The following is a 27,365-nucleotide window of genomic DNA, read 5'->3' on the forward strand; positions in this document are numbered from 1 at the left end:
GGAGGAGGAGAGCTCAGAGACTGCGGCCGGCTTCGGCCACCTTCCCCTCGCTTTCCCTCTCCGTGTTCAAACCGAGCACTGTTCTGCCGTCAACCTTCGCTGCCTCTGCCCGCGGCGCTGGGCTTTCGCGTGTGCCATTGCTCCTCTACATATTTTATCCTTCCTTTTGTAAGGAATGGTCCAGCAATTCGTGTCACTAAGGGATTTGAAGGGTTACCATCGAGGCCCGGGTCTAGGTGATAAGAGAACAAAGGGGTTTTTAGGGAAAAGTGCTGACTACTGCAGGGGATGTTGCTAGAGTTTCTGAAATCCGGCGCAGAGGCTCCCAAACGAGGAGGAAGGGGGAGCTGAAGGACAATTGAAGGACAAAAGCCTGAGAGGAAGACAACCAGCATTCAGCCCGAGCAAGCCCCGAGAGACCACCAGAGACTGGTACGCAGGGGCCCCTGGGAGGGGTTTCGGATTCCGGAAACCAATTCTAATAACCCTGCCTCTTCTCGAAGTAGTAATGAATATGTATTAGCCTGGGAGCATCAAAACCAGACGCCTTACGTAACAGGCGTGCGTCCTGGGGGAGCAGAGACTCCCGGCGCACCCAGCGCTGCTTGCTTGCCTCTATTCGTTTAATAAATTGTAAACTTTGATTGTAATCCTATTTGGGACTCAGCCATTTATAAAACTTTTTATATTCGTATTTTATTTAAGGCTGTCTTGCCCCCCTCCCCCCCCAGCCTCGCTGCTCGCCAATAAAGCTAGCGCAGGGACCCCTGCCTGCAACCATAGAGACGCGGTCCTCCCGGCCTGCTAGAGCGGCCCCCCACGCTCCTCCAGCATCCCAGCGTCCCTTGCGCGCTCCCGCCCGGCCTCAGGGGCTTCCGGAGGCGGCCCAGCAGGGGCGGCGGGAGCAGCGAGGCGGCGGCAGCCATGGCGTACCGCGGGCAGGACCAGAAGGTGCAGAAGGTGATGGTGCAGCCCATCGTAGCCTTCCTGCGGCCGGGGAGTGACGGGGGAGCGGGTGGGGGGCGGCCCCGGCCTCAGGGGTCTCGGCCCGGGCCTTGAGGCCTTGTCCCGGGGCCCTGGGGCCTCGTTGCAGGGTTTGAGGCCTTGTCCTGAGGCCTTGTCCCGGGCCTGGAGCTCTTGTCCCCGTGCTGAGCCCTTCACGCAGCGCCCCAGAACCTCATCTTCCGCTACCTGCAGAGCGTGAGTAGCGCGGGGAGAGGACGGGGAGGGGATGGGGATGGGGATTTGGGGGGGGTGGGGGGAGCGGGGAGGGTCCGGGGATCTCCCTCGCTGAGTTTTCGGCTCCCACCCCTTGCTCAGGGCAGGTTTGTGGGGAATGGAGAGCTGTGCGGCGTGCTGGTGGGTACAAGGAGCTGCTGCGCAGCCCGGCGTTTCGCCCTCGTGTTAACGGGAGTGGGATCGTGCAGCCGGGCGTGCAGGAGTGTTCCCTTGTGACTGGAAACATGTCCTTCAGCAAACGTGTAGTATTCACCCAGTCATATAAGACTCTAAAATGTCAGACTGTTAATTGAAACTGCCCCTGAGAGTTGCTCCTTGGAGTGTTTGGGAGCTCTAGCGGCTATGGTTAGCGGGTATTTCTGAACACACGAGAGAGAACAAAACTGCTCGCGGTGTTTGTGTTCCAATTTACTCTCCTCCTTCGTTCTGCAGAGCTCGAGGATCCAGGTGTGGCTGAGCAAGTGAACGTGCAGATAGAAGGCTGCATCATCGTGAGTGTCAGCACGACCCCACGTTACGTCGTTAGTTTGTTTTCCCTCATTCACAATCCTATTTTTTCTTGTCAAGAAAAACTAGCCCAAGGGAAAAAAGAAATCGTGCTTCTCTAACAATTAGTCTTCATTGTCCAGCCTGGCTCAGCAAAGCTGACGATGGTTCGTGTTGTTGCTGAACTAATTGCCACTGTTGCCGATTTCTAGGGCTTTGACGAGTACGTGAATTTGGCGCTGGACGACGCAGAGGAGATTCACTCCAAGACAAAATCAAGGAAACAGCTGGGTGTGTCGTGTGTCTGTGCAACCCGAGTGACGCGCGGTCTGAAACCTGCCCGGGTGAGCCTTCTAGGTAGCAGCACTGAGAGGTACCAACCGTGTGACGAGCCTTGCTGTTGAAGTTCAGTGAGCAATTCCTGGCTACATCTCTGTCCCTGATGATTTTTGAGCTGCTGATTTTGCTGAATGAAGGAGAATCTGTCCCTGCCTGAGACCAGTTCTGGTCTTTGGAACGTGTAATACCAGGCGGCCTGCACTCTGCGTGATGGGCAAAACCCTGCTCAACCACACGAAACACTTTCTGAAAACACGAGATTATTCTCAGGTTCTGGGCTCTCTCTAATCCCCTCTTTCCCTTCTCTGTGCTGCAGGCCGTATCGTGTTAAAAGGGGACAGCATCACTCTTCTACAGAGCGTTTCTAAGTAGAATTTGCCATCCTTAGAACAAAGGTGGCTGCCGTGCTGCGGAGTGACTGAGTGCCAGGGGAACGCGGCCCGCTGGTAGATAGGAAGTTATTTGTAACTGGGGTTGCATGCTGAGGTCAAAAGTCCTTCCTTTGTGGGAGCGAGTTGTTTGTAGCTTGAAACAATACGTGATGTATTTCACAAATAGCCATTTTTCACATTAACTGTAAATGTAAACCACAAATCTGCTTGTTTTCAGTCTCTTCCTTCTGTGAATGGAGGAGGAGAAATATAGAAGCGTCGGCTTTTCTTTTTGCTGTGGATCTGATAAGTTTCGATAACGCTATGTGCTTTCTTGACCATTACATCTGCATTATGTGGCCAGGGTGGACTCGTTCAGGGCACGGAAGCCCCACACAGTCCTTGAGCTAGCAGGGTGCTAAGGAGGGTGTTGGAGATTTTGCATGCAATTGCAGCCCTTTGTTGCTGCAGTGACAGGTTCCTCAGATTCTTTCTAAACAGGGTTTAACTTGTTGAGAATCTTTTTGGGAGTGCTTATTGTGGATCAGTCAGTAAAAGTATCTTAGTGGGCCCGTGAGGGATTCAGGGCTGTGGTGCAGTAACCCAGTGTTTACAAGTGTTACTGCTACGCATGCTTGTCCAATAACGTCTCCAGATCAGAGAGTGAGAGCGGGCAACTGGTTCAGATTAAATCTGTCACTTCTTGCTGCTTTGGACAGAGCCTGTAGATTAAACCCTTGTGCTGTTCAATAAGCTGGGGTATCAGATGTGTCGGTTGGGTTTTTATCATTTGATTTATTTTTTTTATCCGTTTGGAGATCTGTCTTTTCTATTTAAGTTTCCCCAAGAGAGCTGAGTTCCTTGATGCATCGACCAAAGAGAAGTTCCCCGGCTGACTTGGGACAGCCAGTCCCCTCGTTTTTCTGATCACAAAAAAAAAAAAAAAAAGAAAAAGAAAAAAATCGAAGAAGAAAAATTTTGACTGTAACTGTAACTCAGAAACTAAGATTACCTAAATGGAGAGAAATGAATTTTGATGCACAGGCTGTGCTAGAAATCTGTTAATCAGCATTCAGTTTTTCAAAACTTCAATTTGTGTATCATCATCATGAAAATTAATAAATTCAAGGTGGGAGATCCTTTCCTGAAAGGGAAGGACAGAAATACGAGTCTTGCTGTGGGGCCTACCCAGCGCAGTTCTGCCATTCCGAGAAGTAATACGTCAGGAGTGTCACAGCAGACGTTCCCAGGAAGAAACCTTTGAGGGGCAGCATGACACACTTGATTGGCGAAAGCAGCTTCAGCTGGACAGCCTGCTGCCGGGATGGGTAATTCTAAGTTGTGTTCAAGTTGCTGAGTTCCTTTCAGCATGTAGTAAAGATGTAACGTGCCAATGTCGTTCGGGAACAGGAGGCATTACGTGTCACCAGCAGTGGGCACGTAGGGAACAAAACAGTATCTTACGAGGTCCTCCACATCTGCCTTTCATTTTGTCCTTGGTTTGCCAGCTGGAGCTTTCAGGAGGTGAGGAAGGAGGCTGTCCCAGTGAATAGTTCAGGTGTTGCAGGGTATTTGTGATGCAGTGCTTGTAAAATTTACCTGCCCGCATCTCCTGTTACAGGCAGCCCCCCGCGGGCCCTGTGAGACGGGGAGCTGCTGCCTGGGGTTAGGCCCAAGGTGCCCTGTCAGGCCCAGGGCCGCCCTTCCCCTTGCCCTGCCCTTCCCTCCCGCTCCGCAGCCCTTGCTCAGGCCTTTTGGGCCGTCTGGCCGTCCATCTGGCCCTGTGTCCCTCCGTCCCTGCCGTCTTCCGAGGGAAGCAAAGAGTCCCTGGGCTGCCTTCAGGGGGGAGGTTCTGCTCAGGAAATTAAAGCTTCCCCCTTAACCCGCCTTGCGAGTTATTTTGAGTTCCAACCTTCTGCCTTCCTTTCGTAGCAGTGCCTCTGAGGGGTGCGCTGTAAGGTAGCCGTCATCTGGCGCGCTGCTCCTGCGTTTCCCAAAGGAACTGCCTTCGGGATCTGACTAACTCTGGATGCACGCGGTTGTCACCTTAATTTCTCCGTTAGTTTGCTGAAAACAACCCTCTTGGGTGACCTTTGTGTTTGTTTCTTCAAACTTGGATCGAGGAGGTCTCTGTTTCCTTATGCTGATGTTCACAATGAAAGTGCAGAAGGGATGCTTACTGTTGCCCGGGTCAGTCCTGTTGCCAGGATGGGAATGTTTAGCCTACCGGCCCTCTGGTGTTGTTAGGCTGCACTCGGAGTGTGAGCTCTGGGCCTTATTTGGAAAAGACTGCGTTATTTGAGTGTACAAACCCGAGATATTCTGCGGATAGGTGATTCTCAAACCACGTCAGAACCACCGCTGTGGCGTGTGCTGGAGTCGGACGCGCGTTTGACTGATCAGGCGGAGCAGGTGAATTGAATTTGTTGCTGGATGGCGAGGTGTTCTGGGGGAAGAGCTAGTCTAAGGAAAACTTCCTCTTACTGCCCCTTCCCATCTCAAATGGCCACTGTCTGGGGAAATTGCTTCTTTATGACATTAACTACAACGTTACAGTGAGGATGAGGAATCATCATTACTCCCATAGTTATTTGCTGCCAGGCCGCAGCGTTGATTTCAGAGATTTAAAAAAAAAAAAAGGAAAAAGAAAGGAAGTATGTATTCTTTCACATACTCTCTTTTCCCTGAGAGTAAATGTTGTAGCTTCAGCAGTACCCTTCCTCTGGAAACGATTCCCAGTGCCTGCTCAGACACTGGGGAGGAAAATGACAGAGAGAACAATGGAGGAGAGCCACCCGATACAAAGAAAGGAAAAAAGGGGTTATGGATGAAGGGAAAGCAACTACATAAAAAATTGGTGCTATCTAAAAATTGGTTAAGGGTTTGGGACCTGCAGGTGCTGCCTACACGTGCGTGTGTTGCAGTCGTGCCTGTTGCCACTGCGCAAAATGGAGAGAGCTTCTTTGTTGAATGCAGCATGTTAAAGCATGCGCCATTGCCTGGAAGAAAAGCACGGCCTTCCCTCGTGTGGGACTTCTTCCCCATTGATCTGTGGTTTACCTGAAGGTTTACCATAACCTGCATAAGTTTCAAAAGCAAGCAAACAACCAACCAAAAAACAACACCAACATTAAAGAGTGGCAAGGCAGATGCTCATCTGGGGACTCTGACTCATCGGTGACATCACCAAGCAAAGCACTGTGAGCGCTTCGGGTCGGGGCTGCTGCGGCGAGCCTCGCAGCCGGGAGGGAGAGCGGGTACGGTTCGCCTCTGGCGGGTCTGTGTCAGCCCTCTGCCCTGGTGGCTTCGTTAGCAGTGAGAGTTTGACTGCTGTGTTCCCAGCTTTCGCTTCTGCACCGACCGTGTGGCAGAGCCCGCAAGCTGCTTCCTCAGCTGGAAGAGGAAGAGGAGTGACCTCAACTGTGCCGAGGTAAAGCAGAACTGTTGAAAAGATTTGTCAAAGATGCGGGTTGTACCAGCGCAGCCGCTGCAGCTGCAGCAGGTCCTGGAGCATTGGAGAAGATAGAGAGGGGTTTCTTCGTGAAAAGAACGCTGTGAAAGTGTTTTCACGCGGGAAATTAGGAGAAGCGCCTCTGTTGTTTGGATATCCTCTATTGACCTGGCACACGGGCATTACAGCATACCTGGCACACTCTTTGTATTGTTTGTAAAAAAAAAAAAAAAAAAGTGTTTTAGGGCAGGCCAAAAACCTGCCTTGGCACTTCCACATCGCAGCAGTGCTTGCAGGCCGTGCATCCTGGATGCCAGGCCAGGATCTAAATCCGATGGTGCTGTTGGTAACGTGAAGTTCAGGAAGCACTTCTGGGTTTTTCTGCTCTTCCATGTGAATTTTTGCCCTGTGAAGGTGGTGTACTGAGCTCTTTTCTTACCAACAAATAGGTTTAAAAGCAGTTACAGCAAGGATGAGCTGTGCTAGCAGGGGGCTGTTCTGTGCTTCGACCATGGGAAGATGAATGGTTTACCTATGCACCGTTAAATATAGTTTGACACCTAGCACACAACACTTGCAGCCTGTGGGGTGCTTTAACAAGCAGGTAAATCAGCGGAGACTGTTTTGCAGCCAGGCTGATGCTGGGTGATTAAAAAGCAGGGTCACAACAAGGAGTTTATGCTGTTCTTTCTTGCTTGTCATCCGACTGTCTGCTTACACTGTTCTAAAAAAAAAAAAAAACCACCAAAACGGGGTAAGCATCTTTAATACCTTTATTATAAATGGAAGGCACAAAACAGGCCAGCAACAGAGACTGTCCAAGAGAAAGACTTTGTGCTTTATAAACAAACAAGAAATTACCCTTAGGTAGGTGTGATAATCCTTCCCTAATGCATTTTTTGGAGTGCAAAAATATTTTGTTCCCTTCTTGCTCTTCTCTCCAGGACAAAGGCAGAATAGCCAACTGGAAAGTTAGACCAGGGAGGTCAGTTTGTTCCATACTGAGAAAGACAAGCCTGTAAAACAAACTAGACAGGTTTTCTTTGGACTAGTTATCTTCCTTCAGCAAAGGCAAAGTTTATGACACTTGTTGGCATGTATTTCCAGACCCCCAGCTACCGTGACTGTAGTGCATCTGTAATTCTTTTGTACAAAAAGAGTTCAAAATCTCGTAACGCAAAAACTTTACTAGCACCCTGGAGAAAAAAGAAATCTAAAACTCTTGCCAACTTCTATTACAGACCTGCTGAGTGCACCAGAGTTACTCATTTTTATTCAGGCTTTCAGGGGCTAGTTCAGTTGGTTTCTGTTCAGCACTTGGATCGCCATATTGGCAGATGTCAGTTAAAAAAAAAAAAAAAGCTTTGGAGATCTTTTTTAAAATGAGACTGCTTTTTATGGCATTTAGGGCTGTGAGGTATCCTTGGTTTTTGCTTTCTTCCCATTCCTTAGACCAGATCCATTCATACCCTGAACAGCATTCTGGGTCTGTTCAGGAAAATGGAAGGCAACAAGCAAAATGATGAGCTCCTTGGGCATTCAAAAGAGCTCAATCTGGAAAAGATTTCAAGTCCAACTTCCATGCTAAGGAGCACCAGTAATTTTTAGAAGTAGATGCAGAGGAATCTGCATGGCACTAAGTGTGTTTCTGAAGGTGCTAAAGGTCGGAAGTGACGATTCCTCTCAATACTAAAGAAGAGAAGGAAACCTTGCACTTAACTACTGTTTTTATTCCCTTTGTCAAGCAGTCAAAACCAACAACTAATACGAGAACCCAACTTTTCCCCTCTTTACTTTAGATTTGGGAAAATTCCCTGCCAAAATAATACTTCCTGGAAAATTCACTAGTGTTTGTGTGAGTAAAAGGTTCCAACCTTTTATTATTAATTTGTAAGAACTATTTCATCCGCTTTTGTCCAGAAGAGTCAGAAATAATTTGCACAGAAATGTGCAGCATTTTAATGAAAGGATTCAGAATCACTCTAATTTGAACTTTATCTGGTCTGGTTGCAGGTTTTATGACATTTAGTGTCTTAAAAAAAAAATCAAAATATCTGACTTCACATCAGAAAAAAAAACCTGCTTGTGGCTAAATAAAATCTGTTGCAGCTCTGGTCATTGAAAAATCATTGGCTGTTAAATTGGACCTAAGTCATCTTTTCTAACCTTTCATGATCTTGCAGCAATGGATGATGATGGATATATGGATTAGGGAACAGCACGTGATGGCAAACCTGTGGTATTTGCTACAGCGCAGAAAGAAAACAAATTGCTTCCAAAAAATCAAACTAATTCAAAATTCTTGGTATCATGCAGCCATGCCACTGGCAAAGTGAGCATTGCCCTGCCTCTCAAAGCTTGCTGTATCCTTGATCTGCTGTCTTCCTGCTGTTAATTGATTGCAACTCTACGTGTCTGATCAGGGCTACGAGTTGTTCTCCATATGGATACCATACAACATATACTGTGCACGCTTGTGTGTATAGATATGTTTATCCTGTATGCATGTACATATGTATGCATATTTGTGTGCTGGCCCCCAGATCACTCATGGTATAAAGCATTGGCCTCGAAGGCATACTCATCAAAATATTTGGTAGATCCTCCATTTTTTTCTAGTTCCCTCAAAATGAGAGAGTTTTTACGCGCTCTCTGTGTCAAAAAGGCAAAACTTCTGATTTCCACTGTCGCTCTCGCTAACTTTCTATCACTCACTCCTCGTGTGTGTGTCTAAACACATATGTGTGTATGCGTATGCACATTTGTGTATTTCTATGCACTGGTGTGTTTTTTGCTGTACAGGTAATAAAGACGGGGAAAGGTTTTAGTGTTTTCTTAATAGGTGAAGAAATCTTGAAGACCAGAGATTGGAACATACTGAATTTTGAATAAAAAAAAAAAAAAAAAAGTCAAATTGTCTGGCTGTGGAAGATGGATCCTCATTTTTGCAGCCACTTTGAATCACGAGTTCATCTCTAAAGGCACTGGTTTTTTTTGTTTTTGTTTTGTTTTGTGGGGGTTTTTTTTTGGTTTTTATTTTTTGAAGAGCTAACTAACCCTGGCTGTCTCCAGTCTGAGAGAGTGTTCAGATGGACTTGCTTCCTCCATTAGTTATAAGCTGTTTAAAAGCACATCCTATGTTTGAATTGTGGATGAGAGGCTCCCTTGGCAAAGTGGAGAGGCAAATTCTTCCTACCCCTTTATCATTAATTCACGGATTCAGTGTTGGTTCGGCCTCCAGGAGAAGTTAACTGGAAGTCTTTGAAGATCAATAACTTTGCTGAGGTTGTCCAGGTAGGTGAACTCGAAGACCCACAGTGACTGGAACATGCTATTTAATGCGTCATACTGCATTCTGTAGAAGTTACTCGTAGCCATAGTTGATCATTGCCTTGCATGTATGATCAGGTGGTTTTTGAAGAAGTGACTCCATTTTCAGGCTTCCAGGTGTGCTCCAAGGCATATTATTGAGGACGTGGAAGAGAACACTTGCTGACAAAGCTCCTGGCAGCTTTACAGAACTTTAGTTTAATATTGTGTTAGTTCCCGTAACAGCTGATTTCAAGGCATTGCTCTCCTCAAGAGACTAATTTGATGAACAGAAGAAAGCTGGAAAAATGCTTGTTACTCATTATTTTTCACTTGTTGGTACTTTGTTTAGGGTTACTTTTAAAAAGAAGATTTCACTGATCACAAGCCAGTGGAAGACTTTCAGCCCAAGCAAGGGTGAAGACAGCTCTCTCCAAGAGCAGAGGAAGTCCCTGTGGAGAGAACCCGAGCTTGTTATCAGAACTTATCGGCATGTCTAAACAAGGAGACGATTGCTACTTCTATTTCTATTCTACCTGTACCAAGGTATGGCTGGGTTTCTTTTGCTTTGCTTTGCTTTGTTTTTTTGTTGGTTTTTTTTTTTTCATTTTTTTCAGGAAGGGGTAGAGTAGGAGGAGGAGGCACACTGGTCTTTGGTTAACGTGATAACCAGATAGATTCTGAATTCAATCGTAGCAACCTGAGGCAGTAGCATGGACGTTTTTGAGGCTGTACTATATTTTCCTTGTTGGTTTCCTTTTGGTTACAGGGAGACAACTGTTCCTTCCGCCACTGCGAAGCTGCTCTGGGGAACGAGACAGTCTGCACGCTGTGGCAGGAGGGTCGTTGTTTCAGGAATGTCTGCCGATTCAGACACATGGAAATTGACGTGAGTGCCTAAAGATGTGTTCTCAAAATAAATCAACAAAAGCATTTTTCAGTGCTGTAGGTGTGCTGATTGTGCTTTTGCAGGATAGAGTCATTTGCTTTGGAATTACACTGGTTTCTGTTAGCAGGGGAGGGGGTGGGAGGAAGGAGAGGGAAATAAAATCAATGCCTTAGGTATGTCTTAGCAAGATTTTCTTTTATTAGACGCCGACAGTATTGTCTCAACAGATGCAGAATAACCGCTAACTAGACTGCTAAAACCTGCTGGAGCAGGGGGGTAATAAACAGGCTGTACTAGCCTCCTGAGAGCAGGCTTGATAATGATCTATCAGGTCTCTTGTGTCCCGGAGTCCTTCAGATAATGCTGTTCTAGCTGCCTGGGCTAGGAAGCAGTGGGGAAAGTTAAAGGTGCAGAAGAACGAAGTCTCCAAGAAGTAGTTCTGGATAGAGTTAACGTAGGCAATTTAAGATGTTCTTTTTCCCTCTGAATAATCCTAGTATAATCCTAGGCGTATTAGTTTAACCCACCCTAAACTGATGTCTGAGAGTGCCTGTCTTCTCAAACTGAATGATGACAGGGCTAAACGTGCATAGTGGTTACAGCTTCTGCAAACTTTGTGAATATGCCCGGAAATACTATACTTCCGTGATAAACTGACCTTTGGAATGATGTTTCAGCACTGTATTGTGACAGCCCTATCGCTGTCGTGACCTGGAACTGTGCATCTCTTTGCAAACCTTAGGTGCATGTTATCACGAGCTTGTCTTTCTTTCTGTCTTCAGAAAAAGCGCGGTGAGATTCCCTGCTACTGGGAGAAGCAGCCAGTAGGCTGTCAGAAAGCCAACTGTGCTTTTCATCACGCAAAGGGACGTTACATCGATGGAGTCTTCTTACCACCAAGCAAGAGTGAGTTTAGGTCCTTTTTCTTTAAGTATTGAAGAATTAATTTTGCATATTACTTAGTGGGTGCCAATAGTGTAGGAGACATCAGGTAACCGTCCATTTGTGAGTGCAGGAAAAGGTCTGCAGTCCTAGGTGGTCAGCTAAACCGAGTGTACTGCTGCTGTACTGCTGGTATTTGTTTTCTGCTTTCATGCTCAGCTTCTCTCTGCTTTGTGTGATATTTGCCTTGCAGTTTGCTTTCTGTTGTTTCGTCCTCTGCTGGGTGGTAGGGAGATGTGTTGTTGTTTGAAGGCAAGTCATTGTTCACGGTGTAAACAGTGGCGGGATGGGCAAAAGGAGATGCTGAATTCATTGTCTGTGCAGGTTATCTGCCTTAGCTACCATCTTCGTGCATTGTGGTCAAAGTTTTAAACTGCCATATTACTGATGATCCTCCTCTTCCTCTAGCTACACTGCCAAGTCCGCCTGAGTCCGCGGACGATGATTTGAAAGTGGCTCAGATGTCACTGCAGCAAAACAAACTTTCTGTCCAGTCCAATCCCTCTCCATAGCTAAGGCGGGTGATGAAAGTGGAAAACTCGGAAAATGTCCCAAGCCCTACACACCCTCCAGTTGTAATCAATGCTGCAGATGATGATGAAGATGATGATGGTGAGCATGGTTTGGTTCTTGGAAGGAATTTGTGCTGTAAATGATTGTGTAAGTCTTTGGTTCTTGGAAGGAATTTGTGCTGTAAATCAATGTATAAATCACAGATGACCTGAGGTCTGACTAGCGATAGGGCAGGCAGTCTGGTCAGGTCACTGGTGGCTTTGTCTGGCAGTCAGTGGACAGAACCTGAAATGTTGGAGGAAAGCTTAGAACCCCTCTTGGCTTTAGTTGGTCTGTTGTGTAAAGCTCTATGTGAAACTAGGAAGGAAATTCCTTTTTTTTTGTCTGAAGAGTAATATGTTGTGTAGTAGTTAAAGCTGCAGAGAGAATCTAGAGTCCTAGATGTTTTGTCCTAGGGTAGTCTACTTACGAGTTCATCAGGTCAGTGTAGCTGTATTAAAAAAAAAAAAAAAAAAAAAAAAAAAGCTTTTTTATAGGAACCATGGACTGAAGTGTCATTGCATGAGCTACATAATCACAAACAATCTGGCCTATGCATAACTGAATAGATTTTTCCCCTTCAGACCAGCTTTCTGCGGAAGGAGAAGAAACTAAAACTCCCGTCCAGCAACCAGCTGAGGAAGGCCAAAATGGATTACGGATGATTTCCACTCGGAAAGCCAGTGCTACTACTGCTAAACAAGGTATTCCAGCACCTGTAGTAGGATAAATCGGAAGGAGAACTTGACAATTAACTCAAAAGCAATGTGGCGTAAAAACACAACAGAATGTAGGGGTGCTGAATGGACTCGGTTATTTCCATGATCTCATTTCTCCCTGATACCATCATGTGCCCATTGGGTCAGAAAGTTGAACTCCTTTTCTTTCCTTTTGGAGAACAAAACAGGGTCACAGCATGGAGTTTAAATGGCTGCACGTGCAGCCTGGCAACCACTGTTGAAAGCCATATCTAACGATAGAGGGATCTAATATCACGTAAATGGATTAAAATTAAAACTACAGTTTTTACCCTGAAGGGTGAAAGGAGGGGCAAAATGCCATTGATTCTATGGTTGTTTCACTTGTGAGGAGTGTTGACAGGGTTTATTCTAAATACTTCTGAAAGTTCCTGAGCACTAAGAAGCCTGAGGATCTGTGGTCCTCAGTGAGTGCCTCTAAGCCTTAGTCTCATTAACTGTTTTCTGTTTTCAGAGGACGGTCTGAATTTTGGAATAAAAACACTTGAAGAAATCAAATTGCAGAAAATGAAGGAAAAAACTAAGAGACACGGTGGTGAGTTAATATTCCCTACTTTCTTACCCTCTTCACCTTCATCCTGTGTGATGATTTTTCTTTCAAAAAAAAATTCTTCCAGTAATACCGGGTAGCTGGCTATGCTTTGGTGAATCCAACTATTTGCCAAAGAAGTGAAATTTGATTGGCTTCAGAATGGCAGGTGATGGTGGCTGGGAGCTGCTTGAGGGATAGACTTCCATGTTTAGCTGGGGGCATCGAGCAACCTGATTCTCAGCCAGCTGGTATTCTAGATGGGAATTCCAAGGGCAACCAGAGGCAAATTAGTCACCTCTCTTATTTGCATGCTCTGGTCACTGTATGTTTGACAGTAATGAATAATTACAGTTTTTTGTTCTTCGTGATAGTTTTTTCTGTTTGGTAAACTTCCTTATGTTTTGCTTGCTCTGAGCAGAAGGTCCTTCAAGATCTTCTCTTCCTCCCGTCGATTCTATGATTTTTCCTGCTCCGGAAAAGGAAAATGTCCGGACAGTGGTGAGAACTGTGACACTGTCTACAGAGGAAGGTAATAATTAATGCTTTTGTTTTGATTTCATTACTCCTAAACTGGAAGGTTAAGCAAGACGGAAGGCAATTCACCCCTGTTAGCCTCCTGGTGCTGCCGCCTTCTGTTCAAAACATGCTTTTATGCTGAAAGTCCCTGGTTGTACTGGAAAGCTTTGGTGCTCAGGTTAAGTGCAGTAGCAGGAGAAAGAAAAAAATGTGTCAGTATGCAAATAGGGGGATAACTGAAAAACAGGAGAGTAACGAGAAGAAAGAGCTCTAGAGGACAGTGCTATGTAAGAAGCAATTTCTGAAGCTTTAAAGAGGCTGACAGTGGCACGTGTGGACAGTAGTGCGATAGGAGTCTGTGTATAAATTATATTGTTTAGAGTTGTGCAAATTCCTTTGAAAGGGAAAGAAGTGAAGAAGTACTTTTACTCATAGACATTCACCTTAGAAAGGAATATTTCTCAGCATTGGTACCTAATAATATTCTGCTTGCTTATGCAGCTCTGTTCTGCACAAAGTATAGCTGTCAAGCAGACTCAGATTCATTCTCGACTACATTCAGCTGGAATTTGAGGCAAACACTGAGACTATGGATACTTTTTCTAAGTTAATTATAGTTGTAATATGAGTTTGTGTGGTTTAGCTGTCAAAACAGTGTCTTGCTGGGTTTTTTTGGACATGGGCTAACAGTATACTATTTCTATTGGCTACTGGTCTCTATGAAATAGAAAAATTTTACTTTTGTTTTAGGGGAGGAACCTGTGGTTCGACTAGATCTTGCTGAGAAACAAGGAAAACGGAAAGCCTCCGTGGGTAAGAACTTTTTATGAGCTGTTATTTAGGTGCCGCCTTCTCTATATGACTGCATCGAAGAGTATTTTTGACGTGTGAGAGGAAAATGCGTTGCAGTGGAGATCTGTGTTGACTGCAGAAATGGCAAAAAAACCATTTAGCAGCTGAAAGGCAATTTTATGAAAATATGCTTGAAAAATAGAAGCTTGTGGTTGACTGTTCTCAAATCTTCCTGCAAAGAAATGTTCTTAAAATATTCCTTGTTTTCTCTGTCTGAAGCTGATGTAAGCGCCCTTCCCGTGAAGCGCAGCCTTGCTGAAAGGCTGGGGAAGAAGGTGGAGGTTCCGGGAAATGCTGACAAAGCACCAAAGAGAGGTACAGCTACTAAACAGGCATCTGGATGTGATTCACGGGTTTTGTATTTAGGCTCTCTGTTTGTCCTTTTCCTGCGATGTTTCTTTTTGCATGTTGGCTGAGGTCTTAATCACCGGGATTCAAAGTTACCTTTCCTGCCTTGTTTTCGAATGTGAACACAAAGTTGACGTTTATGCAGCCTCCCTAATTTGGTCTTTTTCTGTTTTGCAGTTCAAGTTCCCAAGTCTGTGAAGGAGAGACTAGGATTACCTTCTCAACGGACTAGTACTGCGAAAGGTAACAACTGGCTATTAAATATACTTTCTCCTTCTTCCTTTCCGTGAACTTAGACCGTTTTCATACAGCCCTAAAAAGGAATTCAAATGAAAACAAAGAACTGGTTCCTCTTGCTCGAGTGCTGAAGCTCTTCTGACAGCCACTATCAGAAATCTGCCTCTAGGTGTGTGTTTATTTTCCGCTTGTGCCTTGTCTAGGTTTTAAGCTGCTTCTGTGAACCATCATATACAATTAGAATAGAGCCACTGCCGGGAGCAGGAATTTGAAATGCAGTCTGAAAAAGTAATCAAGTAAACTAGCATTTCTGTGTAGCAACTCTCTCTGGATAGGGCTGGTCTTCAAAATACAACAAGTGGCTCAGAGGAGGAGGAGAATGTTAGGCTATTGTCCTAAGATGGGTTATTGGGAACGCTCAGGCTTAGTTTTCCTTAGTACTGTGACAAATTTTGGAGACTTAAACTATTGTTGGACTCTCTTTAAATGCTGGTGCTTCTCATTTCTTGATGATGACAGGGAAGGCTGCTAAGCCAAAGGGAGAGATCCATGTGAAAACACTGGAGGAAATCCATCGTGAGAGAGCTCTTCGAGAAAGTCAAGCCAAAGCCCAGGCTGAATGGCATGGTAAAACCAAAGATCCCAGCGCAGGGGCAAAAATTGAGGGTGAGCCCAAGAAGCAGAGTGTGCTCACTCTTTCCGGGCCCAGCAAAGTGCAGTCGAAGGAGCCGGCAGGTAAAGCCAAGCCAGAAGGAGAAGTGCGTGTTAAAACCCTGGAAGAAATAAAGCGCGAGAAAGCTCTGCGGATGCAGCAGAGTGGAGGAAATGTGCCAGCTCCCCCAGCACAACCTGGACCTGCCCCAGCCGGGCAGAAATCGTTATGGAACACAAAGCTATCAGGTAATAAGATGCTTTAATACCTGCCCCGGTGAGGTGCTTCCCATATTGAGCAAGTTCCATTTGCTCAGGATCTGCTTTGCTTTTTCCTTCAATGCGGAGGATAAAAGAGTTTAAGGCTACAAAGTTCAAAGGCAAAGAAGGGCCAGAACGTGCAACCATGTCTGTTTTCGTTAATTACGTGATGGTATTCTGTATTTCCCACTAGAAAATTAACACATTGAGGGGCTTTTTAGTCTAATTTTGGTATTCTGTTTTTTTCTGCCATCTGTTTATGGTATGAAGTCCTCCCTGTGTTGAGTTCAAGTTCACCTTCCTCTTTGGCATGTGTTGCTTAGCTTGACACGTGTATGTGTTTGTAAAGCATGCATCAGCATCTTAATGTGGGGGGCCAGTTTCTGTCAAAAATGACAGAGGATCAAAGGCCTCGTTGTTAAGATTATATCAACTTTGTAAAATGAGATTGTGTGAGGGAGATAAGGAGGGCTTAAAGGCTGCATGCACTGCACATTGTAGCCTTTCTCTCTGTCTCACGGGACACGAGGAAATAAACACACAAAGAAAACAAGTACCCAGCTTTCTTTCGTTTCTTCTCCTGCCGGCCAGACGTTAGGTCAGGAATGGGAGACTAGAATATGACTCTACAAATTTGGATTTTGTAGAACAACTTAATAAATTTTGTGGGACATCACTGCAGGGGAGAGGAAGCTGGTACAACAGTTGCATACACTCTCTTGTCTTACTATACCTGCTGCTTTTCCTTTCCTAGAGGGAGCAAGACTTTAAATACAAAAGCTGTCAACATTTGTGAATCTTACTAGACTTCATACAACGTCTTAGAGTATTGCTTGCACTTGGGATCGCTCTGTGTCTGAGTTTCCCTCGTCCTGGATTATGATTTACTGTAGCCATTCACTTTCTTTGTTCCTTTGTATGGATTGTTGGTAGACGGAGTTTACTATGTGGAAGATATTGCTGAGAATCCAGGCAATGGCAGTGTAATTCTGCTGGCCAAATACAGTTAACTGTGTAGAAGGGCCGTGGAAATGAGGAAGAGAACGTGGATTTTTCATGAGGCAGAGCAAGACTGTATCAGTTCTCTCTTCCTTTTACTCTAGCCAACTTTAACATGTTTGCGAAGCCTTGGGATGGGAAAGTCGCTTCCCCCAAGAAGAAGGCACTGAAACGTAAGGCACCTGGCAGTTTTCCCTCTGCTGTAGCAGCTGTGAAACCACGGACTGCCTCCGATGCAGACACAATGGGACCTCCAGCCAAAAAAGCAGCTATGGTAAGGACAGGGGCTAATGCAGAAATGGATCCCTTGTAAAATTTATACCCTCCTCTAGGAGAAAAGATGGAAAACTCAAATGTTCTACAGGCCTTCTGTTTCCTTTTAAATCCAGTAGCTGCCTACAGAATTCTTGTAGTACCCTTCCATATTTATTAGATTAATGGCACTATTTACTTAGTCCTCTGTGATTCTGTGATTTCTCTGGTGTGGAGGATTTTGTCCATTAATGCTGTGTTCTTAAAAGACACAAGATCATTAGTAACCTCCAAGTGAATATTAACTTTCTTCAGGAGCACCTTGGTTTTGTATTTTGGCTAAGGCTCCGCAATGCCAGAGGAGAAGCAGCATGGAGGAAAAAGCTAGTAAGGAATCTTTTACCCATGAGTCCTAAACACTGTTTTGCTGCTTTCTAGGCTGTTCCAGCCACGCTGGAGCACGTCCCAGCCACCAGACTTGAAGAAAATCCCCAAAACAGGTGATGACCACAACTTGTTCTTTTTCTCAATCGGTGTATATCCCCAGTGAAACATAAGTTCTGTCACAGGTGGGGAAAAAAGGAGGGTTCTGAGATAATTAAAGCCCAAATCCATCAGAGGATAAGTCACTTATTTATCTTATAAGATAAATAAGTCACGTGAAATGACTTTCTAGCAGCTAGCAGGAATGCTTAATTAGACTTACTTTCTTTAAATGCTGCAAGTCGGTACAGCTTTCCAGTGACTTCTTGCTCTGTCTGAATACCTAAATGAGGATGAGGTGAAGTTCTTCTACTTCCTCGTGAGGTGATAAATGATGAGTAGTGTCCTCTGCCTTTTGGTCCTCAAGAATGCCACCCGAACAAACATACAAGGTGACAAGAGTGCAGGGAGAGCAGAGGGAAGTGATGGCTGCAGATCAGCTTCCTGTAGTGGGGAGCAAACTCTGCTGAGTGTGCCGTGGGAAAAATGACTAACTTAGTAAACAGATATTTGCAGATGGAGACTTCTTAACATTTTTACAGGAAAATTAAGCAAGGTGGCAAAGTGCCTCTTGCTACAAAAATTGAACCATCTCTGCTAGACTCCGGGTGCTCTGGCTTCACAGAGAAACCCCCAAACTGAAAAATGTACCTGCTAATATATTGGGCTCTAAATGTAGCCCTGGGTTAATTGAATAACAATCCCTGGGTAAGACTGAAGTGCAGGAGGGGTTGGCTACGGTTTTAAGAGCCGGTTTGCAGAAAAGGGATTTCCCGTTAAGAAATGGCATATACTGATTGTTCTCTTCCTTGCTCTGCCAAGACCTGAAGCACATCTTGGAAGCCAGGCAGAATCCGTGGAGCCAATGGAGTTCTCAAGCTCGACTTCAGCTTCTTCCCAGCTAGAAGAAGCAAGGACACGCCGGCTGAGTTCCACAGGCAACGCGCCCGTATCTGTAGACGAGGATTTAGAGATGCTACTTTGGGAACTCTCAGACGGCATACTGGAAGCCGAGCTCGACTTGGACCCAGGGAAGGATGAGGATGACCTCCTCCTTGAGCTTTCCAAGATGATTGATGATTGAACTGCATAGTCCTATGGTATATTAAAAAAAAAAAAAAAAAAAACCAACAACAAAAAAAAACTCTTCTTCTTGTTGGATACCCCGAGGTGATCCTTTTTCTAACTGAGGCTTTGCAATGAGACTTAAAGCACAGTTGGATCTGGTAGAAATTGGCAGGATCTGCACTCAGTTGTCCTAAGTTTTCCTGCTGGTCAGAGTTAAGGTCTTGTGCATGGTTCCGTAACTATAGGTGGCTACCTTTGATATCAAGAGGACAAAGCACTTGTTTCTTTTGGCACAGAAAGATGTCCATCGGCACGCTGTGGTGGCTGTGAATTGACGTAGTGATGGAGCGATGCTCTGAAGGCTTAAACGGAAAGCTTCTTCCTTCCGCCCCCCCTTGGCACAGCTCGATGTTGGGCACATTGTGAAGCCTGAGTGTTCTGATTTCTCGGACAGTTGATACCCAAATCCCGGAGTTACTATGTCAACTCTTGACTTTTATTTGTGTATGCCATTGTTTTGACTGTAATCTTTTCAGATGATGAAGCTGTAGGGGCGGGAGGGAGCAAAATAATTATTCTAGCGTTGTGGACCAAACATGCTGCCAGGAGTGGTGGTGGTGGGGTCAGCCCACCCGGCCTTACTTTCAATTATCAGGGATGATAAAACGGTGTGAAAAGCAGCAGCTCTGCGATACGGCTACGCTACCCCCACTCCCTTCTCTTGTGCTGTACCAAAGTTCCCCCAAGCTTTGGTTGGTGCTTTTTGCTGGTGACAGTAGGACTCCAGGGCGAGTAGTCGGGACTCTCCTGCAGTAACTGGGTCAATTAAGGGTTGGTTTAAGTGCCTCCTGGTTTTTAAAATTACTCCCCTGAGCTGCTGGCTCTGCTGCCTGCTACAGCAAATGTTCGGGTGCCATCAGCGTCGCACTTGGGCGTGGGCACTGACCCTGCGGAGGAGAGCTGAGACTCGCGTGTATTGTGTACCCTGCCGCCAGTGATCGTTTTCCCCTAGCAGATCTATTTTGAATCATTTCCCTAAATTTTAGAGGAACTTTAGGCTCTTTGTGCTATGATTTGTGAAGCTGTAGGGGCCCTCAGGCATTTGCTGCTGGCAGAGGAAAACCGCTTGTCGAATTTGTTGTAAATACTTTCTGTTTGGACAACAACGCCTGTGTGTGTGTGTGTGTGTGTGTGTGTGTGTGCGCTTTGACGACCCCCTGCGACGCCCCAGCTCCGCGAGGGAAGCTTTGAAGCGGCTCTGGGAAAACCTCTGCGGAAGAAACCGCTGCTAGTGACTTGCGGAAAAGGGACTCCACAATCAGTGAGATTGTAAAGTAGGTATGTTTATTCAGCGCTGGGCAGCACGGGAGGTCGTGGGCATGAAGATTGATGACTCTTCCTCGTCACCGCTAGTTGACCTCTTGTCTTTGCACAGACTCAGTTGCTCCTTGGCTCTTGTCCATCTGCAGGACCAGTTTCTCCCAGTTTCTTAAGACAGGCTCACTCTCTTATTAGGAGACTGACCTTGGTAAGGGGCCCAAGGCTTCTTGCTTTAGTTAATTGGCACAATGCACCATAGTTAGCAAAGACACTAAGTAGCATCCTAGTTTAACGCTGTCAGCGCTCTATCTCTACTTGATAAGATTCTCCTAACTCCCTCTCTCACTGGAGCCCACGCAGCCCTCCGTCCTGCCGAAGGACTTCACGGGGACTTCTGCCGGCTCCGGGTGCCCGCACACAGACAGAAATGGCTTTGAGAGAAAACAATCAGGAGGAGGAGAGCTCAGAGACTGCGGCCGGCTTCGGCCACCTTCCCCTCGCTTTCCCTCTCCGTGTTCAAACCGAGCACTGTTCTGCCGTCAACCTTCGCTGCCTCTGCCCGCGGCGCCGGGCTTTCGCGGGTGCCATTGCTCCTCTACGTATTTTATCCTTCCTTTTGTAAGGAATGGTCCAGCAATTCGTGTCACTAAGGGATTTGAAGGGTTACCATCGAGGCCCGGGTCTAGGTGATAAGAGAACAAAGGGGTTTTTAGGGAAAAGTGCTGACTACTGCAGGGGATGTTGCTAGAGTTTCTGAAATCCGGCGCAGAGGCTCCCAAACGAGGAGGAAGGGGGAGCTGAAGGACAATTGAAGGACAAAAGCCTGAGAGGAAGACAACCAGCATTCAGCCCGAGCAAGCCCCGAGAGACCACCAGAGACTGGTACGCAGGGGCCCCTGGGAGGGGTTTCGGATTCCGGAAACCAATTCTAATAACCCTGCCTCTTCTCGAAGTAGTAATGAATATGTATTAGCCTGGGAGCATCAAAACCAGCTGCCTTACGTAACAGGCGTGCGTCCTGGGGGAGCAGAGACTCCCGGCGCACCCAGCGCTGCTTGCTTGCCTCTATTCGTTTAATAAATTGTAAACTTTGATTGTAATCCTATTTGGATTTATAACAGCCATTTATAACACTTTTTATATTTGTATTTTATTTAAGGCTGTCTTGCCCCCCTCCCCCCCCAGCCTCGCTGCTCGCCAATAAAGCTGGCGCAGGGGCTAAGGGATTTGAAGGGCCTGCTTGTACACCTAAGGGATTTGAGGGCCTGCTTGTACACCTTTGGGGACTGCCTCTTCTGGGGGGGGGGGGGGGTGTTAGGAGCTGCTTGTATACTTTTTTAGGCATTCCTCTGAGAGGGGGTTGGGAGCTTCGTGTATACTGGGGGGGGAGGGCCTCCCTCGAGGTGGAAGCGGGGGGGGTTGGAGCGTTTCTACACTGTAGGGGCCTGCCTGTACACTTTTGGGGCCTGCCTTGGAGGGGTTGGGAACTGCTTGTACACCTTTGGGGCCTGCGTCTGCGCGGGGCGGGGGGGGTTAGGGGATTGGAGCTGGTTTTAACCTTTCGGGCTTGCATCTGGAGGGGCTTGGGGCCTGCCTTTGGGGGGGTGGTTGTGAGCTGCTTGTATACTGTAGGGGCCTGCTTGTACACCTTTGGGGCCTGCGTCTGGGGGGGGGTGGGAGCTGCTTGTACACTGTTAGGGCCTGCCTTGGGGGAGGGGTAGGGCATGTGCCTTGGGGGCATGGGGTTGGGAGCTGCTTCTACGCTGTAGGGGTCTGGGTCTTGGGGGGTTGGGGCTGTTTGTACACCTTTGGGGCGTGCCTCTGGGGAGGATGGGGAGTTGCTTGTACACCTTTGGGGCCTGTGTCTGGGGGGGGGTTGGGGCCTGTGCCGGGGGGGTTGGGAGCTGCTTGTACGCTCTAGGGTCCTCTGGCAGGCTTTGGGGCCTCCCTTTGAGGGGGGCAGTTGGGAGCTGGTTGTACACCTTTGGGGCCTGAGTCTGGGGTGTGGGGGCTGGGGCTGAGGCCTGGGGCCTGGGGCATGCATCTGGTGGTGGTGGTGGGGGGTCCAGTTCATGGGGGGGGGTGGGTTGGGAGCTGCTTGTGGACAGTTGGGGTCTGCATCCGGGTGTGGCTGGGGCCTGCTTGTAGACTTCTGCAGCCTGTGTCTGGTGTTTGGGGGCTTTTCTGTAGTGTTTGGGGATTGCATTTTGGCTTTGGGATGTGTCTAGAGCTTCTGGGGCCTAGCTGTAGTGCTTGGGGCCTGCGTCTGGGGCTTTTCTGTAGCATTTTGGTAGCGTGTTTGTGATTTGGGGTCTGTATCCAGGGTTTTGCCTTTTTTGTAGTTTTCAGCTTTGTGTCTGTTTCTTTGTTGGTTGCCTGGGGTTTGGGGTTTGGATCATTAGTCAGTGTCATTAGCGTCGGGGGGTTGATATGAAGGGTTAGGGTTGTGGTTAGAGTTGTTACGGTTAAAGAGAATAAGGATTTTAGGGTAAGGGGATCAAGGTTGTGGGAATAAAAATGTTTTTGCACAGAGTTACATCGTTTAGAGGGAAGGAAGGTGGTATTGATATATGCTTGCAGTGATAAGAAAGCTTAACAGACAATCTTGTAAAATGCAGACAACCAGAATCCTTAGAGCAATTGGGTGGAAATCACGGTGTAAGAAACATTACCACCTCAAAGAGGAAAACAGTCAAGAAAAAAATAAAATTGACTAGTAACAGGCCAGCAGCTGTGTATTTTCTGTGAAGCACTGGATAGATCGTGAACATGGATTACTCAGTCAATGGGGAAACTGGGGAGGGTCCTGGTCACCGAGAGGAAAAAAAAAATTATATAAACTGTGTTATGGAACTAGTAGGTGGCTTGTGGGACGCCTGCCATTGCAATCGTGAATAAAAATGCTACCTCACTGAGATACTTGCCTGAGCCTATGGTATTGGTTACAGAGTGTTTCTAATAAGGTGTTAGGGTTTTAAGGTTTCAGGGCTAAGGCAGTAGGGTTGGGTTTCAGGGTTAGGGTTTCCAGGGTTTAGGGTTAGGATTTTAAGGTTGTTAGGGTTGGAGTTATAAGGGTTAGGGTTTGGGGGTTAGTGTGTTAAGGTTTTAAAGTATTTTGTGGTTTTAGTGTTGATAGGGTTTTTAGGGTTAGGGTCTTAGGGTTTTAGTTATGGTCAGGTATTTAGGGTTAGGGTTTTAAGGTCTTATTTTTTTTTTTTTAAGGTTAGGGTCTCCAGCGTTAGGGCTTTGAGAATCTTTACGTTTTGGGTTAGGGTTTAGAGGGTCTTAATTTTTAGGGTTAGGGCTTTTAGGCGTAGGTCTAGTGTGGTAAATTTTATCGGGTTAGGACTGTAAGGGTTTTTAGGGTTAGGGTTTCTAGGGTTTTTTGGGGTAGGGGTTAGGGTTAGATCCGTGGGAGCCGTAGTGTTAGGGGTCAGGGTTCTTAGGGGTAAGGCCCAATATTAGGGTGGAAGGCCAAACTAAGGGGGGAGCCCCCCCCAAAATTGAAGGGTCGAAGCCCCAATTTAGGGGAAGAAACGTCAAAATTGTGGGGTCCCCCAAAATTGGGCGGAAGAGCTCTTAATATTGGGGGAAACCCAAAAAAGGAGGGTGGGGGACTCTAAAATTGGGGGGACCCCCCCAAATTGGTTGTGTCCCCCCCAAAATTGGTTGTGTCCCCCCCAATTAGGGGAGGAACCCCCAAAATTGGGTGGGCGAACCCCCATATTGGGGGGGCAGAACACTTAAATGGAAGTGTGAAATTCCAGAATTGAATGTGGACCCCCCAGAACAGTCTTCAGGGGTTTAGTGTGGTAAATTTTATCGGGTTAGGGCTGTAAGGGCTTTTAGGGTTAGGGTTTCTAGGGTTTGTTGGGGTAGGGGTTAGGGTTAGATCCGTGGTTGCCATAGCGTTAGGGGTCAAGGTTCTTAGGGGTTAGGCCTAATATTAGGGCGGAAGGCCAAAATAAGAGGGTGGGAGCCCCCCCCAAAATTGAAGGGTTGAAGCCCCAAGTTAGGGGAAGGAACGTCAAAATTGTGGGGTCCCCCAAAATTGAGCGGAAGTACTTTTAATATTAGGGGGGAACCCAAAAAAGGAGGGTGGGGGACTCTAAAATCGGTTGTGTCCCCCCCAAATTAGGGGAGGAACCCCCAAAATTGGGTGGGCGAACCCCCAAATTGCGGGGAAGAAGACTTAAATGGAAGTGTGAAATTCCAGAATTGGATGTGGACCCCCCAGAACAGTCTTCAGGGGTTTAGTGTGGTAAATTTTATCGGGTTAGGGCTGTAAGGGTTTTTAGGGTTAGGGTTTCTAGGGTTTGTTGGGGTAGGGGTTAGGGTTAGATCCGTGGTTGCCATAGGGTTAGGGGTCAAGGTTCTTAGGGGTTAGGCCTAATATTAGGGCGGAAGGCCAAAATAAGAGGGGAGGAGCCCACCCAAAATTGAAGGGTTGAAGCCCAAAGTTAGGGGAAGGAACGTCAAAATTGTGGGGTCCCCCAAAATTGAGCGGAAGAGCTCTTAATATTGGGGGAAACCCAAAAAAGGAGGGTGGGGGACTCTAAAATTGGTTGTGTCCCCCCCAAAATTGGTTGTGTCCCCCCCAAAATTGGTTGTGTCCCCCCCAATTAGGGGAGGAACCCCCAAAATTGGGTGGGCGAACCCCCATATTGGGGGGGCAGAACACTTAAATGGAAGTGTGAAATTCCAGAATTGAATGTGGACCCCCCAGAACAGTCTTCAGGGGTTTAGTGTGGTAAATTTTATCGGGTTAGGGCTGCAAGGGTTTTTAGGGTTAGGGTTTCTAGGGTTTGTTGGGGTAGGGGTTAGGGTTAGATCCGTGGTTGCCATAGGCTTAGGGGTCAAGGTTCTTAGGGGTTAGGCCTAATATGAGGGCGGAAGGCCAAAATAAGAGGGGGGGAGCCCCCCCCAAAATCGAAGGGTTGAAGCCCAAAGTTAGGGGAAGGAACGGCCAAATTGTGGGGTCCCCCAAAATTGGGCGGAAGAACTCTTTAATATTAGGGAGGAACCCAAAAAAGGAGGGTGGGGGACTCTACAATTGGGGGGGACCCCCAAAATTGGTCGGGTCCCCCCAAATTAGGGGAGGAACCCCCAAAATTGGGTGGGTGAACCCCCAAATTGGGGGGAAGAAGACTTAAATGGAAGTGTGAAATTCCAGAATTGAATGTGGACCCCCCCCCAGACCTGGGGAGGAATCCCCAAACTTGGGGGGGACCCCCAAAATTGGGGTTAAAGCCCCAGATCCCGGGGAGCTAAGCCCCAAATTAAGGGAAGGAACCTCAAACATGTGGTGAGAACCCCAACATTGGGGGAAAGAACCTTAATATTAGGGTGGCAGGCCAAGAAAGGATGGTGGGGGCCTCCAAAATTGTGGGGGGCTTGGAATTGGGGGGAATCCCCAAAATGGAGGGGGAACCCCAAAAGTGGGGGGGGGGGCGAAGCACCAAATTAGGGGAAGGAACCCCAAAATTGCGGGGAAGAACTCTGAAATGGAGAGCTGAAAACCCGAAATTGAGGGGAAACCCCCCAAAACGGCGGGAAAACCCTCCATAAACACGAAACCGGTAATGTAACAGAGCAAAAAATGGCGTCCTACGGCAAGGTGCGAGGCTCAATTTTCTGGGGAGTGCTGGGAAATGTAGTTCTTGGCCACCGGGTTTCCGGGAGTCCATATTGTTTTCCCAGAGCATGCCGGGAGATGTAGTTCTCGGACACTGGGCTTCCGGGAGGCCATGTTGGTTTCCCATCTTTGCTAGACTCCGGGTGCTCTGGCTTCACAGAGAAACCCCCAAACTGAAAAATGTACCTGCTAATATATTGGGCTCTAAATGTAGCCCTGGGTTAATTGAATAACAATCCCTGGGTAAGACTGAAGTGCAGGAGGGGTTGGCTACGGTTTTAAGAGCCGGTTTGCAGAAAAGGGATTTCCCGTTAAGAAATGGCATATACTGATTGTTCTCTTCCTTGCTCTGCCAAGACCTGAAGCACATCTTGGAAGCCAGGCAGAATCCGTGGAGCCAATGGAGTTCTCAAGCTCGACTTCAGCTTCTTCCCAGCTAGAAGAAGCAAGGACACGCCGGCTGAGTTCCACAGGCAACGCGCCCGTATCTGTAGACGAGGATTTAGAGATGCTACTTTGGGAACTCTCAGACGGCATACTGGAAGCCGAGCTCGACTTGGACCCAGGGAAGGATGAGGATGACCTCCTCCTTGAGCTTTCCAAGATGATTGATGATTGAACTGCATAGTCCTATGGTATATTAAAAAAAAAAAAAAAAAAGAAAAAAAAGAAAACAACTCTTCTTCTTGTTGGATACCCTGAGGTGATCCTTTTTCTAACTGAGGCTTTGCAATGAGACTTAAAGCACAGTTGGAACTGGTAGAAATTGGCAGGATCTGCACTCAGTTGTCCTAAGTTTTCCTGCTGGTCAGAGTTAAGGTCTTGTGCATGGTTCCGTAACTATAGGTGGCTACCTTTGATATCAAGAGGACAAAGCACTTGTTTCTTTTGGCACAGAAAGATGTCCATCGGCACGCTGTGGTGGCTGTGAATTGACGTAGTGATGGAGCGATGCTCTGAAGGCTTAAACGGAAAGCTTCTTCCTTCCGCCCCCCTTGGCACAGCTCGATGTTGGGCACATTGTGAAGCCTGGGTGTTCTGATTTCTCGGACAGTTGATACCCAAATCCCGGAGTTACTATGTCAACTCTTGACTTTTATTTGTGTATGCCATTGTTTTGACTGTAATCTTTTCAGATGATGAAGCTGTAGGGGCGGGAGGGAGCAAAATAATTATTCTAGCGTTGTGGACCAAACATGCTGCCAGGAGTGGTGGTGGTGGGGTCAGCCCACCCGGCCTTACTTTCAGTTATCGGGGATGATAAAATGGTGTGAAAAGCAGCAGCTCTGCGATACGGCTACGCTACCCCCACTCCCTTCTCTTGTGCTGTACCAAAGTTCCCCCAAGCTTTGGTTGGTGCTTTTTGCTGGTGACAGTAGGACTCCAGGGCGAGTAGTCGGGACTCTCCTGCAGTAACTGGGTCAATTAAGGGTTGGTTTAAGTGCCTCCTGGTTTTTAAAATTGCTCCCCTGAGCTGCTGGCTCTGCTGCCTGCTACAGCAAATGTTCGGGTGCCATCAGCGTCGCACTTGGGCGTGGGCACTGACCCTGCGGAGGAGAGCTGAGACTCGCGTGTATTGTGTACCCTGCCGCCAGTGATCGTTTTCCCCTAGCAGATCTATTTTGAATCATTTCCCTAAATTTTAGAGGAACTTTAGGCTCTTTGTGCTATGATTTGTGAAGCTGTAGGGGCCCTCAGGCATTTGCTGCTGGCAGAGGAAAACCGCTTGTCGAATTTGTTGTAAATACTTTCTGTTTGGACAACAACGCCTGTGTGTGTGTGTGTGTGTGTGTGTGTGTGTGTGCGCTTTGACGACCCCCTGCGACGCCCCAGCTCCGCGAGGGAAGCTTTGAAGCGGCTCTGGGAAAACCTCTG

At 47.0% G+C, this 27,365-nt stretch overlaps 2 protein-coding genes and 2 long non-coding RNA genes across 4 annotated transcripts; all 4 read left to right on the forward strand.

Annotated features, from left to right (window-relative positions):
* Window positions 1-343: 343 nt before the first annotated feature.
* LOC310890904 (small nuclear ribonucleoprotein E-like) lies at window positions 344-5,530 on the forward strand. The gene is given in 5 exon segments (XM_083853230.1): window positions 344-978; window positions 1,174-1,200; window positions 1,672-1,690; window positions 1,693-1,730; window positions 1,938-5,530. Coding segments are annotated over 5 exon segments (330 nt in total). The 5' UTR covers window positions 344-924; the 3' UTR covers window positions 2,130-5,530.
* Window positions 5,531-8,111: 2,581 nt separating this feature from the next.
* LOC310890903 (zinc finger CCCH domain-containing protein 11A-like) lies at window positions 8,112-12,063 on the forward strand. Its single transcript, XM_083853229.1, has 5 exons — window positions 8,112-9,180; window positions 9,548-9,741; window positions 9,965-10,084; window positions 10,867-10,990; window positions 11,435-12,063. The coding sequence occupies exons 2-5, from the start codon at window positions 9,688-9,690 to the stop codon at window positions 11,536-11,538; spliced, it is 402 nt and encodes a 133-aa protein (XP_083709355.1). The 5' UTR covers window positions 8,112-9,180; window positions 9,548-9,687; the 3' UTR covers window positions 11,539-12,063.
* Window positions 12,064-12,540: 477 nt separating this feature from the next.
* LOC310890907 lies at window positions 12,541-14,957 on the forward strand. The gene is made up of 3 exons (XR_014577348.1): window positions 12,541-13,397; window positions 14,135-14,197; window positions 14,456-14,957. It is a non-coding gene; the product is annotated as an uncharacterized lncRNA (long non-coding RNA).
* Window positions 14,958-15,029: 72 nt separating this feature from the next.
* Window positions 15,030-17,702, forward strand: LOC310890906. The gene is made up of 2 exons (XR_014577347.1): window positions 15,030-17,006; window positions 17,423-17,702. It is a non-coding gene; the product is annotated as an uncharacterized lncRNA (long non-coding RNA).
* The last annotated feature ends 9,663 nt before the right edge of the window (window positions 17,703-27,365 follow it).

The sequence above is a fragment of the Anser anser genome (assembly GCF_964211835.1).
Source record: "Anser anser genome assembly, contig: HAP1_SCAFFOLD_223, whole genome shotgun sequence".
NCBI classification, from domain to species: Eukaryota; Metazoa; Chordata; class Aves; order Anseriformes; family Anatidae; genus Anser; species Anser anser.